This window comes from Tursiops truncatus, chromosome 5 (assembly GCF_011762595.2).
Source record: "Tursiops truncatus isolate mTurTru1 chromosome 5, mTurTru1.mat.Y, whole genome shotgun sequence".
Classification (NCBI taxonomy): domain Eukaryota; kingdom Metazoa; phylum Chordata; class Mammalia; order Artiodactyla; family Delphinidae; genus Tursiops; species Tursiops truncatus.
Window position 1 is genome coordinate 89357872 of NC_047038.1, and position 20244 is coordinate 89378115.

The 20244-nt window shown below is 35.9% G+C and overlaps 1 protein-coding gene across 10 annotated transcripts in view; it reads left to right on the forward strand.

Annotated features, from left to right (window-relative positions):
- The window catches only part of ALB (albumin), a 144006-nt gene extending 127353 nt beyond the window's left edge, over positions 1-16653 (forward strand). For all 10 annotated transcript variants that reach the window (XM_073805328.1, XM_019932710.3, XM_019932706.3 and 7 more), the window contains 14 exons: positions 534-591; positions 1439-1571; positions 2903-3111; positions 3670-3802; positions 4637-4734; positions 6233-6362; positions 7387-7601; positions 8920-9052; positions 10391-10488; positions 11877-12015; positions 12884-13107; positions 14283-14415; positions 15057-15124; positions 16488-16653. In XM_073805328.1, coding sequence (XP_073661429.1) covers positions 534-591; positions 1439-1571; positions 2903-3111; positions 3670-3802; positions 4637-4734; positions 6233-6362; positions 7387-7601; positions 8920-9052; positions 10391-10488; positions 11877-12015; positions 12884-13107; positions 14283-14415; positions 15057-15098 — 1745 coding nt within the window. In that variant the 3' untranslated portion in view covers positions 15099-15124; positions 16488-16653. The remainder of the gene's footprint in view (positions 1-533; positions 592-1438; positions 1572-2902; positions 3112-3669; positions 3803-4636; positions 4735-6232; positions 6363-7386; positions 7602-8919; positions 9053-10390; positions 10489-11876; positions 12016-12883; positions 13108-14282; positions 14416-15056; positions 15125-16487) is intronic.
- The last annotated feature ends 3591 nt before the right edge of the window (positions 16654-20244 follow it).

Below are 20244 nucleotides of genomic sequence, written 5' to 3' on the forward strand. Positions count from 1 at the left end.
ATCCTAGGTGAAACGAATAGTGAGAATTGTTTAGTAACTGTTATTTGCTATTGCACATGAGGGAACTTAGGCAGAGTGAATTAAACTTCACAGAATATAGTTGAAGATAGAATTCAAAACTCCAGATTCCCAAAGGTCTATCCACTGTACCTTAATTTATACAGAAAAATATAAAACCTGTGTTTTTAATCTTATAAATAGAACTTGTATTTATATTTTTCATTTCAGACTGTCCTCTCAGTGGCTGTTAATAGACACTGCAGAGGCATTAGATCTTATCCAGGTTTGAATATAAAGCTATAAATATTTAATGATTTTTCAAATAGTATCATTTGAGATTAAATAACTCTTCTGCTTAAATGCAGAAGAAATAGTTCACCATCATCCTAAGATTTTCTGTTGGGAGTCAGAGCTCAATATCTTGGAGCAAATGAATACCTAAGTCAAATGGAGAGAAACATAAAAAATAATATCTTAACCAGTTGTTTCTTTAGAAGTTAAAGCAAATCTTTTTTTCCCTTTTTTTCCTCCAGACAAGAGTGAGATTGCTCATCGGTTTAATGATTTGGGAGAAGAAAATTTCAAAGGCCTGTAAGTTAAAATATTTAAGAATGAACATTTAACGTTTCTAATGGTACTGGTTATAATTTTGAAGTCCTTATATTCCACTGTCATCAAAGATTCTAGAACAGTACTGTCCAACAGGATTTCTGCATTAATGCAAATATTCTATATCAGTGTAGTCCAATATAGCTGCCATTGGCCACATGTGGCTATTGAGTACTTTAAATATGACAAGTGCATCTGTGGATCAAAAATTTAAACAGTATTTAATTTTAATTTATTTAAATATATATCGTCACTTATGGCTAATGGCAACTATTTGGACAGTGTAGCCCTGGAACTCTTATATAACCTGCATGGTGGAAAGTTCCTTTCACAACTTGCTTACTAAATTCTTTTACCTAGCAAATCGTTCTGTGGTTTCTTGAGATGATTTTAATATTTTTTAATCTAGTAAAAGTTGAGAAAATAGTTTATTTTTCAAGGTCTACCTTATTCTACAGCCTGATTAAATGAGATATGTGTGAGGTTTTTGTTTTTTGTTTTAAATAGTCAAAAGGCCTATGTAATGCCCCAGTCTTAACAATTAGGTCTATTTAGAATACATTTTGCTTGCTTGCTCTATGTGTATGCATCTACTGACATGCACACAGATATTTTTATACGTGGTGGAAATATAATCATCTTTGCTTAGAAAGCCACACATACCTGGTTAGGCCTCAGATAATAGCTGATGTGAACAGGCTTTCTGGATAATAGTAAGAAAGATGTGTAAAATATAGAACATATACAGACACACTTTGTTTTCTAGCATAGCAACCTACTGTATATTAAAATTTTATTATGCTACATTTTTCTATGTCCTTCGTTTCAGGGTGCTGATCGCCTTTTCTCAGTATCTTCAGCAGAGCCCGTTTGATGAGCATGTAAAATTAGTGAATGAAATAACTGACTTTGCAAAAACATGCGTTGCTGATGAGTCAGCTGCAAATTGTGACAAGTCACTTGTAAGTATATTCTGATTTTGAATAGTATTTCTTCTTCCTTTACGTAATCTTGAATGTTTACAAAGAAAACAAATACCACTTTAGTTTTCTCAATTATTACTAAACGACCGTATTTGTAAGCAACGCTCAAAAGTGGGTATAGCCACTGTTTCTTCAATGATAGATATATTCTAGTATACCCACAATTTTAAAAACATTTCTTTGTTGAAACCACACACAAGAGTCATAGTGTTTTTAAATGGAAATTTTTTATTTGTAGAAGTTTCTTTTTAAAATTTGAAGTTAGATTTCTTTTCATAGAGGCTAATAATGATAGTATAGTTTTTATCTTCAGAAAGTACTCACCTGATCTCTGTGCTAACTTTGTTACCCGGGTGAAATAATAGTACAGCTATGTATTCCTCATTTTAGGGATATTCATATTTTTACATACAATAAAAAATCAGAACTTTGAACTTGTGATATTTTCAGATAGGTCTTTAATATAAGGATAGCTTTATGTTTCTCTCACCACTTAATCTATATATACCTTTCTGGGGACAAGGCAGTTTTTTATTTATCACTAAAGCCTTTCTTCCTCTTATTTTTCTCTATATGTACTTCTGCCTCAAGGCAGAATCAGTTCTTTAGCTACACACAATAATATTGCTCTAAATATGAATTTTAAAAACATGTCTTTTTTAAAAAATTAATAAATTCTGTCTTGAGCAGCATATTTTCCCTAAAGTTTTAATTACTTTCATAATAAAAATTAATGGGGACAGAAAGGATTCATTTAATGGAATATGCATTGAGGCAAATATTTCTAGAACAAAAAAAATCTATATTTTAATACAATAACAACTAATGCATGGTGGATTATGTTACTCCTCAGTTTTGAATGGTATCTACTAAAAAGTTGAACCTCTCAAAAAGGAGCAGATCAAATGAGAAACTATATGAACACTTCCCTCCCTAATGTGAATTCACTTGCTACTTAGAGGATATTTTTCCTTGAGTTTTTATTATAATGATTGTTCTCCTAGCCTTTAGCCTCAGGTGGAAATAGGAGTTATGCTCATTCATTAAGGTCATTGCCTTTTTGCCCTTCTGTTTTATCCACTATAAGTGATAGTGTGACAGTTAATTCTTATGGAAATCATACATGATTTCCCTAGATTTGACCCTAGATGGTCAAATCAAGGGAAGGTCTCTAAATCTGAGAAAAATGTGGATTTTTATATGATTTACTAACCAAGGCTTACCAAGATATTAATTCGTTATACTATTCTTTGGGTATAAGGAAAACAAAAGTCTGCCCAGCAATTTGACACCTGCTCTCTTTCACTTAGCACACTCTCTTTGGAGATAAACTGTGTGCAGTTGCATCCCTTCGTGAAACCTATGGTGAAATGGCCGACTGCTGTGGGAAACAAGATCCTGAGAGAAATGAATGCCTCCTGAAACACAAAGATGATAATCCAGACCTCCCTAAGTTGAAACCAGACCCTGAGACTTTCTGTACCGAGTTTAAGGAAAACGAACAGAAGTTTTGGGGAAAGTAAGTAATCAGATTTTTAAGCTTCAAAATTAAAAATTATGGAATAGGTCAAGACTCATTATAACAATTACTATTTTGAAAAATATTATCAACATTAAGACTTGAAGCTTCTGTTCTAATGACAATTTTCAAAGAAATAATATATGATACTACAAAATTCTACACGTTGAAAAAGTCGATCAAAGATCTTTTGGAGTTCATCAAAACAGGATACGATCTGTATGAAAATATTTGAAGATGACATGTATTAAAATATTATAAAGATATATATATATTTAGTATTCTCAGAATTTAGTTCATTTTAGTCAATAACATATCACTGATATTTAACTAATTTATGCATGTGTGTATATTTATATGTATATATATGTATGAGTTTAACATTTTCACTGACTCAAAGAGTGACAAAAGCAAGTTCATTATGTGCAAATTGAGCTTAACTGGTAAATTAGATGTCTTCAGATTTTGGAGGTTCTGGGGAGAATGTAGATTACAAGTCTTCCTGCAATACTGTCTGCTATAGAAAAATGGCTGTCTGTTTTTTGTTTAAAAATTTAGATACCTATATGAAATTGCCAGAAGACACCCCTACTTTTATGCCCCAGAACTCCTTTACTTTGCTCATCAATATAAAGGAGTTTTTGGAGAATGCTGCCAAGCTGCTGATAAAGGTGCCTGCCTGATACCAAAGGTATTCCCCAGAAGAAGAATAGAAGAATCAATTCATAATCAAATCTCAGTTTGGGGACATCTTATGGTTAGATTTCGGAAACCTAATCCTCCAATAGAAACTTCTTTACGTGGTCAGAAAAGCCTTCCTCCGTCTTTTCCCCCTCAAAGATCTTTCACCTTTTTTGAAGGCCTATGTCTTCCACCTTCCTCCTTCTAAGATTTGCCTAAGTGGATCTGGTAGAGGGAATCGCTGTGTATGTGTCTAAATATCCTGCCTCTTTTAATAGTGCAAGTTGCTGTAGTGAAATACGGAAAATCATGTTTAAAATTACACAGCAAGGGAACACAGTTTTTGTTTCTCTTTTCATGAGACTTTTTTATTCGGAAGGGAACTGAAAGTAGGGGAGAATTTAACTGCATCTAGAAGCCTGGGTTTATTCATTCATTCCATGAATATTTACACTGCATTCTCTTTTATAGGGAGTTTATTGATGTTATGAGAGTTGGTGGAGGAGGCATTGAAAGGGGTTATATGCAAAATTAAGAAGTCAGCAAAGTTCTGTTCCCTGGGATATTAGCGTACTCTGTCCTTCCACTTTTCCTTTCCGTTCCCTTTTCCCTAACAATGGCTCCATGCTGGTTCTTAACTACCTGGAAGTTTCCACTATGAGCAGACTGACTTTTCCTCTTCCTACAGAACAAAATAGTTATTTGCCAATAGCGATACTTGGGAATTTAGGAGTAAATTCTCTCTTTAAAATTCAATTTGGCATAGTCTCATCTGAGCTTATGAAGGGGTGGTCTGCGTAAAATTTTTCTTTTCTAATTTTTCCAAAATTGTTTGTTTTTGCAGATTGAAACTTTGAGAGAAGAAGTACTGGCTTCGTCTGCCAGACAGAGACTCAAGTGTACCAGTATCCAAAAATTCGGAGAAAGAGCTCTAAAAGCATGGTATGTTAAACTTAGTTTGCATTTTTATAATGATATAAATGATGATGGTTCAGTTGACAAAACTGTACACTTGCATGTCATTTTACGCAGTGCTTTTGCATATATCTTTTTGGTTGTCTAAAAGGTAGAAATTTGACAGAGGTGAAAACCAGAGCATCAGTAACAATTTGTCATTATTTTTTTATCATATCTTTTCTAAGTAGTCAAAGAATCTAGAGGACTTTTTTGTTCTTCTAGGACAGGTGTTTAAACTCCCATGTATTTATAATGACTGTGATCTTAGTATAATGGTCCACTGTTTTTATAAAGCTGTAGTCAGGGTCTTTTATTTAATTTTATCTCCCCTCCACCCAATTATCTGAAGTGTCTGCTTGTCTTTTTATGTTCTGATAATTAATTTCAGCCATCAGGTTTTCTTCTCACTTTCTTGTAGCACCAGTTCTGCGCTTAATGTCTTGTTTTTTCCTGGGCCTCTGTTTTTATATTATTAGCTAGCTCTAGAAGCATCATCCTTCAGTATCTGAGCCAAGGAACTCCCCTTCTCCATCTCTCACACCCCCGTCACCAATCCCTCCCTTCTAGTCAACACGAACAGGAAATAAAATGAAAATAGATATTTTGCAAACTCTCTAGAAACTGGCACTTGAACGAACTATCTTTGCCTGTCATCCCTACCATCTATACCACCAAAAGCAACCAAATCAATAAACGAAACAACCTCAACATGAAATGATACATAGTTAAACAGGCTATGATTAGTTTGGGGGAAGAAGTGTCTTTTATCAGATTTAGGCAACTCCGAAATGATTTGGGAAAGCTTGTGGATGTTAGCCTTTTACATCTTGTCAGTGAGCTGAGAGATTATGCTGAATCAATTTCTTGGTAAGAATATGCTGAATCAAAACTCTCTAATTTTGTAAAAGTTATGAAATTTCTTTTCTCAGAGACCTGTGGAAGTCAGGAAGAATGTGTTTTAGTTAATAAAAAAAAGGATAACTGGAATTTGTATGGCACTTCCCAGTTCATAAAATGCTTTCATATGTATTATCTAATTTAATCCTCACAACGATCCTTTGGTTTAGCATGTTGTTGTGACTCTGTAGAGACTGAAGTTCAGAAAGGCTAAGTAACTTGCCTAGGGTCACACTGTCAATAAGCTATAAAGCCAGATCTGGAAGTCAGCTCTGGGCTCCAAACCTGATGCCTCTCAGCATGTTGCCATTTTTAGAATCCCTCTTTGATTTCTGCTTTCATGAATTGCTGGACTTCTAACAACCATACACACTCCTACAATGGATAAGTAGGCCCTAAGGAAACATTTTGCCCTAAGAGAACAATTTGGTTCAGAATTAGCATTAAAATAAGAACTAATAAATCTTACAAATTATTTCTCTATGTTATTTTATCCTAAATTTTCTTGTTATACGTAGTATTTTCCTAGTACTTTGATATAAAATGTTGCCTGTTAATATTCTGATGGGAGAATTTTCTTCTTTAGGTCAGTAGCTCGCCTGAGCCAAAAATTTCCCAAGGCTGATTTTGCAGAGGTTTCCAAGATAGTGACAGATCTTACGAAAGTCCACAAGGAATGCTGCCATGGTGACCTGCTTGAATGTGCAGATGACAGGGTAAAGAATCCTCAGTATACCTTTTGGTAACTTACTTGCTTAAGTTGGTAGAATCAATTTGTTTAGCATCAGAACAACTGAGAGTGGTTTGAGATAGTTTTCTATGCTCTAATCTGCTCAATACTTGCCTTGCCTTGCGGTTCTTTCCTTCTTTGTTTCTCTCTCCTTCCTTCCTTCCTTCCTTCCTTCCTTCCTTCCTTCCTTCCTTCCTTCCTTCCTTTCCTTCTCTCTCTCTCTCCTCTTTCTTTCTTTCTTTCTTTCTTTCCCCTCTCTCTCTCTCTTTCTTTCTCCTACTCAGTAAGTGATCTGATAAACTCACTCAGTAATTTGTAATCCCTTTCATTCATATTCTGAGAACAAAAGCTTAAAACTGAAGTAAGACAGTTACAAAGGTAGATTTGTAAGAAGATTTTTTAAGGAGGTGGAGAAAGGCTAGAATCTGAAGAGACCTTTGGAAATTATGTAACTTTTTGCTCTATATTCTCTCAACTGTCCGTGTTAAAAATACAAATATTTAGCATATCTTTTTCTCAAACTGAAAAATATGACCAAATACCAGAATACAAATCTCTTAGTACACTTTCTGGAAAATTTAAGGCAGATATTTTACATGTGTAAGTAGGGTCTGTGACTGTGATCTTGACTAATTTTTCAAAAATCTGTAACACTTTAGTTTTTTGGTTTCAAGATGCCTGCACTTAATTTGTGGGGAGTATTTGGCAAAACAGTACTGAGTTTTAGTTTAAAATTTAAATGCTTTAACAGTAGAAATATAAAATTAATAAATAACAGATATGAGACCTTATTACTGACTAGTTTTTTTCAAATCAAGTGGAAATGTTTTAGTAGTTCTATCTGTGTCTCTAGACTTAGCAGCACAGACTGAAAATATTCACAGAACGCAGGTTGGTATATGTATGGTCTTAGAATAAAATGAACTTGTTCTGCCAACATAGTAAAAGTCTAGGGAGGAAGCACAGCAAAGTCAATTTACGTTGAACAGTTTCCATCAACTTGCTTGTAGGCGGATCTTGCCAAGTATATATGTGAAAATCAAGCTACAATCTCCAGTAAACTGCAGAAGTGCTGTCATAAGCCTCTGTTGGAAAAATCCCACTGCATTTCAGAGGTGGAAAAAGATGAGTTGCCTGAAAACCTGTCCCTATTAGCTGCTGATTTTGCTGAAGATAAGGAAGTTTGCAAAAACTATAATGAAGCAAAAGATGTCTTCCTGGGCACGTAAGTGGATAAGGAATGATCTTTCATAGTTTTATATGGTCTCAGAATTTAGGAAATTATTCTAGGCTTTCCTTTGGAATTGCTACAATCTTCATGTTGCCTACAATGTTTCTTTATTCTTTCTTCTCCCAGTCTTTAAACATTTTTGGAAAAAATTAATTTTAAAAATTGTTGTAAAATTATACATGCATATAGCAGATGCTCAATTAATAGAGAAGAGTACAAAGTAATAATAAAAGTTCATTTTTACACCCCCATTTCATTCCTTAGTCCTTAGGAATATTTCTGGAAATACCTGTAGAAATATTTTGTGTATACATAAATTATATACATATTATCCATTCATGCATTCATTCAAAGAATATTTCTTAAACTTATATATCTGTGAATATATGTAATACATCTTTATGTCTCTATATCTATCTATCTACCTATCTATTGATATATCTGATGTCAGCAAAGAACTATAAAGAGAAGTAGAATGTTACCAGGTGCTTTATATTTGGTTAAAAAGACCAGAAGTCTGGTAGCATGGCAAGGCAGCGTTAAATGACAGCAATTAAATGACAAAATCGATGATTATATAAAGTCAGTAAGTGTAGTGATAAACTTTGCATTTTTATTGCTCAATTATTATAGTATTCTGTGCATTAAATAATATTTCATAAAATTATGTAACCATTAAGAATTTACTCATACAGAGAGGAAAAAAATTAAGAAAATATCTCTATTAATCTATCAGAACCTTTTTGAGGTATAGTCCGAATCAAACAAATTATACCTAATAGTAACGGGTGTCATTCCTCAGACATTTAATATGTGCCAGACCACATGTGTTTCACATAGATTACATCATCTATTTCCTACAGTTTACCTTATGAGATAGGTACTATTATTATCCCCATTCCACAGAGGAGGAAACAAAGTCTTGATAGTTTTAATAAGTTGCCTAAGGTGATATAATAAAATAAGTGGCAGAGCCAGGATTTGATAGCTTTAACTCTGAACTCCCAAGTCCTTAGCCACTAAGCTTTACTGCATGGCGTTTAGTCAAATTCAGACCTTTATGATATGAGTTAATTTTGTGGTTAATTATGGGGTGGTTTTTTTTGATGTTTTATTTACTTATTTATTTGTCTGCACTGGCTCTTAGTTGCAGCATGCATATGGGATCTAGTTCCCTGACCAGGGATCGAACCCAGGCCCCCTGCATTGGGAGTGCGGAGACTTAGCCACTGGGCCACCAGGGAAGTCCCAATTATGTAGCTTGTCTTGCTCATTTGTCCAACTAAATCTATTTTATTGTCATCTTAATTAGGTTTTTGTATGACTATGCGAGAAGGCATCCTGAGTACTCTGTCTCATTGCTGCTGAGAATTGCCAAGGGATATGAAGCCACACTGGAGGATTGCTGCGCCAAAGATGATCCTCCTGCATGCTATGCCACAGTGGTAGGTTTCTGGAAGGAAAAAAATATATAGCTCTTTAACTGATGATTCTAATAACAGGAAAGAAAAATAACGCAAGAATGTTACGTAGTGCAATTTAGATTTTTTCTTAAGATGGTTTCAACTCTGTGCTTTTAAACATTATAGGAATAATAGCCTTAAATAGAAAGATCAAAGAGAGCAATCTCTAATTCCACAAAATCTTTTTTTTTTTTTTTTTTTTTTTTTTTTTTTGCGGTACGCTGGCCTCTAACTGTTGTGGCCTCTCCCATTGCGGAGCACAGGCTCCGGACGCGCAGGCTCAGCGGCCATGGCTCACGGGCCCAGCCGCTCCGCGGCATGTGGGATCTTTCTTCGGGGCACGAACCCGTGTGCCCTGCATCGGCAGGCGGACTCTCAACCACTACGCCATCAGGGAAGCCCTAATTTCACAAAATCTTGACCATGCTTTTTCTCCTTTTTACACTCCTGAGAACAAAATAAAGTAAATTTAAATGTTAAGAGATTTAACTTAGATATAAAGAAAGTTAACCTGATTCCAATTTTATTAAGTATCAAGAATTAGTATCATAAGAAAGATTGTGAAATCTAGTACTTTAGAATATTTTCAAATCCTTTTTTGAGACAGTTTAAGAATGGTTTTACAAGAAATTAAGTGCGGAGAGGAAATCTGTTTTGAGAATATTTAGCATATTTAGCTATGCTAAAATAGAATTTTATCATGTTTGAGATATTTAGTACTCCTAGCACATATAGTTGTGCTCAAACTTAAGAATTAGAGGAAAGTCATTTTTTTCCTCTACCAAGAAACTGGTTATATGCCAAGTGCCACACAGGAACTGATGACCAAGGTAAAATCTCTTATCTCAGAAAGCTCAGGGTCCAACTGGAGAGATGGCTTAATAATGATGATACTTACAATCATAGCCATCATTTACTGAGTTTTTACTATATTCCAGGCTATGTTTTAATTTCATTAGCTCAGGTAGTCTACAAGAGCAATTCTCTGAGGTGAGTACCATGTTCATCTCCATCTTAGAAATGAGGGTTCTAAAGCTTTGAGATGGGAAGTAAAGTTGCACAACTAGAACATGAGTCAGGTTGACCTGGCTCAAACATCCGCAGTTGCACTCCAGAGTCTGAATGTTCTTAATCACTTATCTCATACGGTCTCATCAAATAAACAGTTTGGACATATTATAATAGATTTGACATCAAAAATCTATTTTCATGGCTTTGGGCAGAAAGGAGGAAGGATCTCATTATGCCTAGAAGGATGAAACACAACCTGCATCTGGTCCTCAGGGAGAATGTTGTAAACACTATTCTTTTATTTTTCAGTTTGAGAAACTTCGGCCTCTTGTGGAGGAGCCTAAGAATTTAATTAAACAAAACTGTGAACTTTTTGAAAAACTTGGAGAGTATCAATTCCAAAATGCGTAAGTATTTTTGCTTATTGACTAAATTTTTCATGTTCATTTAATAAATATTTAAGCCAATTTATAGACCACCTATCAGAACTTTTTTTTAAAATAAATTTATTTATTTTATTTATTTATTTTTGGCTGCTTTGGGTCTTCCTTGCTGCACATGGGCTTTCTCTAGTTGCGGAGAGCAGGGGCTACTCTTCGTTGCAGTGTGCGGGCTTCTCATTGTGGTGGCTTCTCTTGTTGCAGAGCATGAACTCTAGGCATGCAGGCTTCAGTAGTTATGGCTTGCAGGCTCTAGAGCGCAGGCTCAGTAGTTGTGGTGCATGAGCTTAGTTGTTCCGCGGCGTGTGGGATCTCCCAGACCAGGGCTCGAACCCATGTCCCCTGCACTGGCAGGTGGACTCTTAACCACTGCACCACCAGGGAAGCCCTATCATAGAACTTTTAATCTTGAAAATAAAGTATCATTTCTAATCACTCTCCATCAAGAAAGACCAGAGAAAATGAAATAAAATAGTTGATGGGATGAAGAGGCCTATATTTGAGTGCACTTTAAAAAATTGGGCTCTTAAGTCTGGGAGGAAAAATATCAAATCTTGGGATATAGGAACTGAGCATGCCATTTGAAAGTTAAGAAATAGTTTATGAGCAAACAAAATATAGCAATGCTTCACAGAGCAGAAAATAGTAGATCTTCAGTAGCAGTAGCTTAATAAGATGATGGATTAATGTCCCAGTTAAATAGAGCCTTATCTGTGGAAGTTAAGACAGGAAGGGACACATCATTTAGTTATTTATTGTTCAGCTTACACATGTTAACACTCTTCTACCTATAGGTGCTAGGAATAACAACAATGAACAAGACATAGTCTCTTCCCTTGAGTAGATTATGGTCATACATTGGCTTTCAATGGTGGTTAGCATTCTTAGTAAATGATTATTACATGCTAGATACCACATCAGGTTGATTGCATGCTTTGTTCCTTTTAATTTAATCCTTGCACTATCCCTTTTGAGTCAGGTATATTTCCTTCCATTTCATGGGTGAGAAATTTCATCCATGTCTTTCAAATTTAGTACAGTGCTGATGTATGTTAAGCTCTCAGTAGGTTTTATTGAAAGAAAGAAGCAATTAATAAATATCTTAATGTCACTGAATTACAATAAGGTAAGCCACTTTCCTAAGATTATACAGCACAGGTGGATTCAAAGCTAGGCTTAATTAGTTGCTCAGGACAAGGTCTTCTCCCACATTACCCCGCCAACCTGGAGATGATAATTTTATGAATGGAAAACCGTCTTAGTGGATTTTGGCTAAGTGATCTCTGCTTGACCTGACGTGTTAGAAAAAGACAGTTTCTTGCCTGGCTGAAAACACATGGATTATGTTGTTATAGGCTCATAGTTCGTTACACCAAGAAAGTACCCCAAGTGTCAACTCCAACTCTCGTGGAGGTCTCAAGAAACCTAGGAAGAGTGGGCTCTAAGTGTTGTAAGAATCCTGAATCAGAAAGAATGTCCTGTGCTGAAGACTATGTGAGTCTTTTAGAACATAATAAAGTTAATAATGATGAACTTTTGCTTTTAGATATTGACAAAGCTAACTTTCAGAAGCAAGGGTGGGCTAATGTGTGTGTGTTTGTGTGTGTGTGTGTGTGTGTGTGTGTGTGTCTGTGTGTTTTGTGTATATGGTAATGGCAGCCAGGATTTGGTCACCTGTATTATCCTGACCGTCAGAAAGAGGTTTTAGATAAGATTCCAAAAATGATAAACTGTTTTGAAAAAATTCTGTGAACTTTTAATGTTCCATCCTGGAATTTTCTAAATTTTTACTTTCTTTGGATCTTTTAAAAAATTTTTTTTTTTTGCGGTACGCGGGCCTCTCACTGTTGTGGCCTCTCCCGTTGCGGAGCACAGGCTCCGGACGTGCAGGCTCAGCGGCCATGGCTCACGGGCCCAGGCGCTCCGCGGCATGTGGGATCTTCTCGGACTGGGGCACGAACCCATGTCCCCTGCATCGGCAGGCGGACTCTTAACCACTGCGCCACCAGGGAAGCCCTACCCTCTATTTTTGCTTTGCATCATTGGATCTTTAATGTATCAGTATAACACTATTTCTTCCCTACTCCAAGACATATATCAGGATTCACCTCAAATTATTTAATCAATTATTTTCTCAATAAATTATTCTTAAAATGTAGACAATTTAATTAAAAGAGAAGACTTCAAAGTCCCTTATTATTTGTAGTTCTAAAAATAAGCAAATCGTTTTCTCAAATCAACCTAGGATTCAATGTTGCTAGTTAAAATATAACATTTGTTTTGGTCCTTTGGAAGGTAGGAATTTCATGGAAAACTTTTCATTATGCTTCCTTTGAACTTCTGCTCTCCTGCCTGATTTTAGCTGTCCTTGGTCCTGAACCGGTTGTGCGTGTTGCACGAGAAGACACCAGTTAGCGAAAGAGTTACCAAATGCTGCACGGAGTCCTTGGTGAACAGACGGCCATGCTTTTCTGCTCTGACAGTTGATGAAACATATGAACCCAAAGCCTTTGATGAGAAAACATTCACCTTCCATGCAGATTTATGCACACTTCCCGAGAATGAGAAACAAATCAAGAAACAAATGTGAGGAGTACTTCATTACTGCATGTGTTTGTAGTCTTGATAGTGAGAATTGTAAATTAAAATGAGCAACTTTTCCTTAAGTAGTGATTATATACCTTAGATACTTAAATATTGACCTTATTAAGCAGATAAAAGTGTCAAGAATAAAATGGATAGCATTTTGTTTTCTTAGCAAAAGAAAAAAAAAACAGTACTATTCAGAATAATCTTGTGGATAAAAGCTGCAGTAGAATAACAGCTTAGGCTAGGTCCAGCAGAAAAAACTGAACTGATGCATTTTTGCAGATAGCAAATTAGTTAGTAGAAATCATATGAAAATTTAATTCTAGGCATGAATGGTTATTTTCAGTTTGTTCTATGGCAACGCACAGACAAGGCAACCCCTCAAGACCTGACTTTTGAGAATGGAACTTGGATTAAAAATATCTGGGATTTAAAGTCCTGAGGCATGACTCCCTATTGCTGTCACAAGGGGTTATAATTGCATGAAATTTAGCAACATAAATTTGCTACTATCTCTGGTGGATTCTGATCATGGACATAGACTTAAAAGTCATATTGCAAAACCTGTCATGCCCATATGACTCTTTCTCTAGCACTATTGTCTCTGTAGATGTCAGTGAAAGAGAACCACCCACTCCCATGAATTGGATAGTTTTATTTCCTATGGCCGCTCCATTATTAACTTTGAACGGGCAGATTACAATAACCAAATAAAAAGATTCTCAGATTAGAAACTTTTTAAATGGAGCCCAAGATAAGTAAGTTTTTCAGGATCATTTCTAACTCTCAAATTTTAAAACTTCCATATGGCATTACTTCCAAAATCTGAATAACCATATAAATGCAATGACATCATCCTTTCCAGTGATTTACTGAAGAATGATTTGTTGAGATTTACTGACACTACAAATGTTGAGCAATTTACATTGATTACTTAATTTGATCCTTCCACTGACCCTGCGAAGGTGGATTTTATTATCCTCATTATGCAAATAAGAATATTGAAGCTTATAATGGTAAGCCTGGGCCTCAGGTCCAGAGTTGTCTGGCTCTAAGACTTAGCATCTTAAGTAGCAGCGATACCATTTTTACCATCTCCATTTTTCTGTAGAGAGTAAACTTTTTTTCCGGTTTTTTTTGTTTGTTTGTTTTTTGTTTTCATTCAAATGCAGTGCACTCGTTGAGCTGGTAAAACACAAACCCAAGGTAACAGAGGAACAACTGAAAACTGTTATGGGGGATTTTGCAGCTTTTGTAGACAAGTGCTGTGCAGCCGATGACAAAGAGGCTTGCTTTGCTCTGGAGGTACTGGAGTTGTTTGCCTTCATTTTCACATGTCTAATTTCCTTTGCTGTTGCATTTGATCAAGCTAGGGGTTAGTGGTTGAAGTATCTGAAAGACATTATGTGCATGTAGAACAGGAATCTTATTCTTCATACAATTGTCTTACCAAATGACTGAAATAGCTCTTTTTTCTTTTAAATCTCCTGCTGCACTGTAGTTTATTACTAAGTGTTTGTAATGTTTGTTCTGTTCCCAAAGTTGTGATGTTTATGAATATAGATAGAAATATTTATAAAGCCTGAGATGTTTTGGTAGAGACATCATCAAACCAAAGCATTAATTTATTTAAACATTTTCTTGAAAATGCTTGTTTGTGATTTGGTTGAATCTGAATGTTTATTTTACAGGTTAGTGTGGAAATTTATATTTAGATGTCTGAATCATTTACTATTCCCCCTATGACTTGACAGTAATTTTTTTATTCCTTTGGGGGCAATGATGCTGGTGAGCTTCCTTCTAGAGATTCTAGTACTAAACTGTTATTAAGGGATGTGATGTACATAAAATTACTTTGTAATCACCAATGGCTGTATAAATGTTACTTTTTTACCCTAATAGTGGTGCTAATATTTTCCCCACATCTGTCGTTTCTTTGTATTTAGGGTCCAAAACTTGTTGTTAAAACTCGAGAAGCCATAGCCTAAAAAGAACACAACCACAAGCATCTCAGGTAACTACACTTTAGATTTTTTTAAAAAACTAATTTTAATAGTTATTATTAAAATAGCAAAGATCAACTGACCAGTGCTAACCACTGTTCTAAACTGATTATATATATTAACTTCTTTACTTCTCAAAATAGTTGCCTGAGTTGAGTACCATTATTATTCCCATTTTGCAGATGAGAAAATGAAGGCATAGATCAAGAAATAGGTTAAATAATTTACCCAAGTACTACCCAACCACGGAGCCAAAATTAAAGATTCAAACCAGGGCTTGAGAGTTAGCCACTGGCCTGTTCTGACCCAATGTGACACAGAAGACAGAGTCATTCTACTACATACTGGCTCAGGAGTGGGAAACTTTAGGCAATAGGCTGGACCATATGAAAGTGCATTTTTGTATGTACAAAAACAGTTCAATATCAATGATTTCATATGGTTCAACCATATAGCTCAAGAACAAATTCATTTCATTGGAGAATATGATAGGTCTACCTTATGTGAACTTTTATTACAAGTAAATAATTTGCTACTAAGTTTCCAATGTGTCAACATGCTGAGCTTTAAGAGAATTTCTCTTCTTATGACAAAAAGGCCCACTTTAAAATTTAGGTGTTTGAACATAAACATGTTTTACCCATTTTGGTGTAGTATTTTGCGGGAAATTATAATAAAAAATAGAATGAACTTCCTTTTTGAAACAATTTGTCCAACTTTTTTTAACATGAATTATTTTCATATTTTTTAAACTGTGATGTTTATTCCACTATTAGATTTTAACTTACTCTTTGCCTATATGGTAAAACCTTCATATTGTGCATTCAGGAAAGGAACCAGCTTCATATCTTTGCAAATTTGGGCATTTCAAAATGTGATTTGTTTTAGTCCTAAATGGCAAGATTTTCTTCCTAGAGGTCTAACTTTGAGAAGACAACTTTTTTGTTTGTAATTAACTTAAGTAAGAAGTAGGTGTCGGGAATTCCCTGGCAGTCCAGGGTTAGGACTCCATGCTTCCACTGCAGGGGACACGAGTTTGATTCCTGGTCTGGGAACGAAGATCCCACAAGCCGCACTGTGTGTTGTGGCAAAAAAAAAAAAAAAAAAAAAGTAGGAGTTAAGTAAATGACCCTGAGAGTTAATGATGAAAAGCCTGTGTGACGAAGAGAGGACTTTACAATCCTTATTGCTGTGTCCTCTCCCCTAGTCCAACAGAAGAATTCAACTGCCATGAGTCTAGGACAGGCTTGAATTGTTTTCATTGGTGGAAATTGTGGAAAGGCAATCTAAGCAATTTGGCATTCATTTGAAGAGATTTGAAAAAACACATGCCATTTTATAAACAGTAATTATATTTATCTTTTTGTTTTTCAGCCTACCCTGAGAGTAAGAGGAAAAAAAGAGAAATGAAAACTCAGAGCTTATTCATCTGTTTTTCTTTTCTGTTGGTGTTAACCAACACCCTGTCTTAAGAACACAAATTTCTTTAAATATTTTGCCTCTTTTCTCTGTGCTACAATTAATAAAAAAATGAAAAGAATCTAACATAATTGTCCATGACTGTTATTTTTCAAAGATGTGTTGCCATCCTGAAAATTTTGTAGGTGCTATGAAAGTTCCACTGTTCTCTCCCCATTTCAGTGGAGGACTTCTAGTTCCTTATGGGTTAATTATGTAAAAGAAACATTAATACTGTTCTGAGTTATGGATTATAAGCATTCAATGTAATATTTTAACATTATGATAATTCTGGATAAAAGAATAGAAACTGTGATATAGGTAAGGCATACAAAACATGGCTTCTTCTTACTACTAAGACTCAACTATAAAGGTGGGGGACCAAAAAGATAGAGAGGATTGTAAGGATATAGTAGTCCTCCCTTATCTGCAGGGTATAAGTCCCAAGACTCCCAGTGGATGCCTGAAACTGCAGAGAGTACCAAATCTTATATATACTATGTTTTTTTCCGGTACATACCTACCTATGATAAAGCTTAATTTATAAATTAGGCACAATAAGAGATTAACAACAACTAATAATAAGATAGAACAATGATTACAATATACTGTAATAAAAGTTATGTGAATGTGGTGTCGTCACTCTCTCAAAATACCTTATCGTACAATTTTAATGCCTTTTCCATCTTAACTAAGCACTTATCACGCACTGTGGCCATAACTTTTGCAGTTTGCAGTGTGAGAGCAAGACTAGTATGAATATCTTTTTCCTTCTTCACAATTTCACAGATAAAAGATATGTCCTTAACATAGATCTTAACACGCTCGGTATACAATTCTTTTTCTTTCCATATTAAGTTGAGAATTTTCACCTTTTCACTTAAAAGGAGCACTTTATGGCTTCTCTTTGGCAGACGTGAATTGCCAGCATCATTACCCTTGTACTTTGGGGCGATTATTAAGTAAAATAAGGGCGACTTGAACACAAGCACTGTGATCCCATGACAGTTGACCTGATAACTGAGAGGGTTACTAAGTGACTAACAGGTGGGATATGCTGGACACAGAGATAATTCATGTCCAGGGCAGACAGCATGAGATCCCATCATGCTATTTGGAACAGTGTGCAATTTAAAACTTATGAATAATTTATTTCTGGAATTTTCTATTAAATGTTTTTGGACCGTGTTGACCTGAGAAACTGAAATGGCAGAAAGTGAAGCCATGGATAAGGAGGACTAGGGTAGTTAACTGAATTAGGAAAAAAAATGATCCTAGAAGAAATTTAAGACAGTTTAGGATGACAATACAAGAAGAATATAAGAAGTTTAAGAAGTTTGGAGAAGCATTATTGGAAGAGAGGATTAAGAAGTCTGGACAAAGGTACACTAATGGATAATTAAGATATCTTGAACTGAGGAAGTGCAACAGTTAGAAGGTGAAATTTTCTTATAAAAAATTAAGATGTTATACTCAACACTGAGCCTGTTTTCCCTGTTCCTAGAGGTTGCCACTGATATTAGATCATTGTCTATCAATTACATACTTAAAAATCATTTATAACCTTATTGGTTTGTGTGTTTTTAAAATTTTTATAAAGTTGGTTTCATACTGTGCATTATTCACAACTTGCTTATTTTGTCCCTAATAATAATGCTTTACAGTTTTAAGTATGATGCTTACAAAGATTTTTGTACCAAGTTAAAAAAGGCTCCACACTCCCTCCCTATTGGCCCTCAACCCCTGTTTTGACCTGATGTTGATTGTATCAAATGTTTTTCCACATCTGTTGCTATCATCAAAAAGCTCAAAGAGAGCCTTTAAGGGGAGAAATGGAGATGGTGGGCTCCTGGAAAATCCTGGAGTCAGACCTTGAAAATTTTGATTAAGACATTTCCACAGAACTGGATCCACATGGGACCAGGATCTACATGCCCTGTCTGGATGGCATTGCAGCCCAGGCACTGAAAGCGGACTTGAAAATTTTGGAGAAAGACTCTCCAGAATGCAGAACTCCAAGAGCCTTGCTTCCCCGCTGCACACAGGGTCAATCAGATTCCTGAGGGGAATTCAGACACTTGAGTCTAAGAGTGATCCAGGTGCCCAAGGCCCTCTCTGGTTCTGAGAGGTTGGCCGGGCAAGCGCAATTTCCAGTCAAAATATCATTTGCCAGCGTTACTTAGGTCAACTCCATTCCCCCTCTACCCACTTAAGTAAGGTTATGACTGATGAGTTTTGTGTGACTCACATTGGACACAAGAGGAGTTTGGGGTCTGGGCTGTTAACTGACCCTTAGGCTTGAGCTACATGTGTGGGCCCATCCAGCAGCTCTTTGTTGTTTGTGTCCCCATAGGGCAGCCTCTGTTTACAGTACACAAAGGTGGCAGGGGTCTGGCAGGTGTCCTTTATTCAATGTGCTCCCTGATGCTGGCACCCAGGGTGGTCACTCCAATTCCTCCACAATCTCCACATAAAGCCTCCTATAGTCTTTAGGGGTGGATATATTTATCTCTTCCAAGGGCTTTGGAGATCATTCCTCCATAATGCCCCTGGACCCTGCCAGTCAACATCCTCTCTTGCCTTCATCACCGTGGTTACATTGTGCTCCCCTGGGTTGGTCTTGAGCCCTGCCAAACACCCCTTGCAAGGATAGGATCACTCTCCTTGCTTCACGCCAGGTCTCTCACCCATCCTCCCAGTTGATAGTTGTGTGTGGAGGCCAGGAGTGCAGTTAACATTGAAAGAGATCACATTCTAAAAATGCAGTGATTATGATCTAAGAGTTCACGAAAAAACATGGTTGGAAGATGTGTTGATCTATATGTACGCTAAGAAAGTTGTAATGGTGAGTTTAAGATAACCAGAGACTTGCCTTTGTGGTTATCGGCAGTGAAGCACAATAATAACATTTAAGAGAGTCATTGGAAGCCAGAATTCATGGTGATATGCTGGATGCTAAATCATCATGAATAACGATGTAACCAGATTAAATTAAAGAAATGAATCGAGAACTATAGTGGCAAGAGGATTTATTTGTTTCAATGCAAATAAGCTCCAAGGAGCCATCACATCATGAGAAATAACAACATTTTTACCTTTTTTGTTGAGATGGTAGATGTAAAATTAGCCAGGAAGGAGATGCCTTTGACGATACAGAAGATAGTACCAAAACAGAGGTGGTACCTGGACCTGAACAGGAAGATATGGTGCCAGGACATTAGGAAGAATCTTCATGTTCACTGAGCAGACAATGAGGAAGTATGTAAGTATCACTTCTCTACTCATTATTCTAAATCTTAATTAATAAATTAGTATACTTCACATAGACACATGCTGGTACTGCATAAGTCCAGAGGACATCATTACCATAGAATAAAATGTGAAGGGTGCCTTCCAGAGTTGAACAACATGAGCTCAGTTATTTTTATTACTATTGTTAACATTTTAGAGATTTGGTTTATGAAGGGGCAGCTGAGAGTGTGATAAGACTGCTGTTTTATAACTGATGTGTTGGATATATGGGAATTACACATGAATCACATCATTTCTACCTTATCGTCTCATCTAACAACTCTTCTTGTTCCTCTTAGTCACTTTATTAAGTGACTCACTATCGTTTCAATATTTTTTTCACCTTTCCTTTGATACTCTAATCAGTTTCCACTTCATAGTA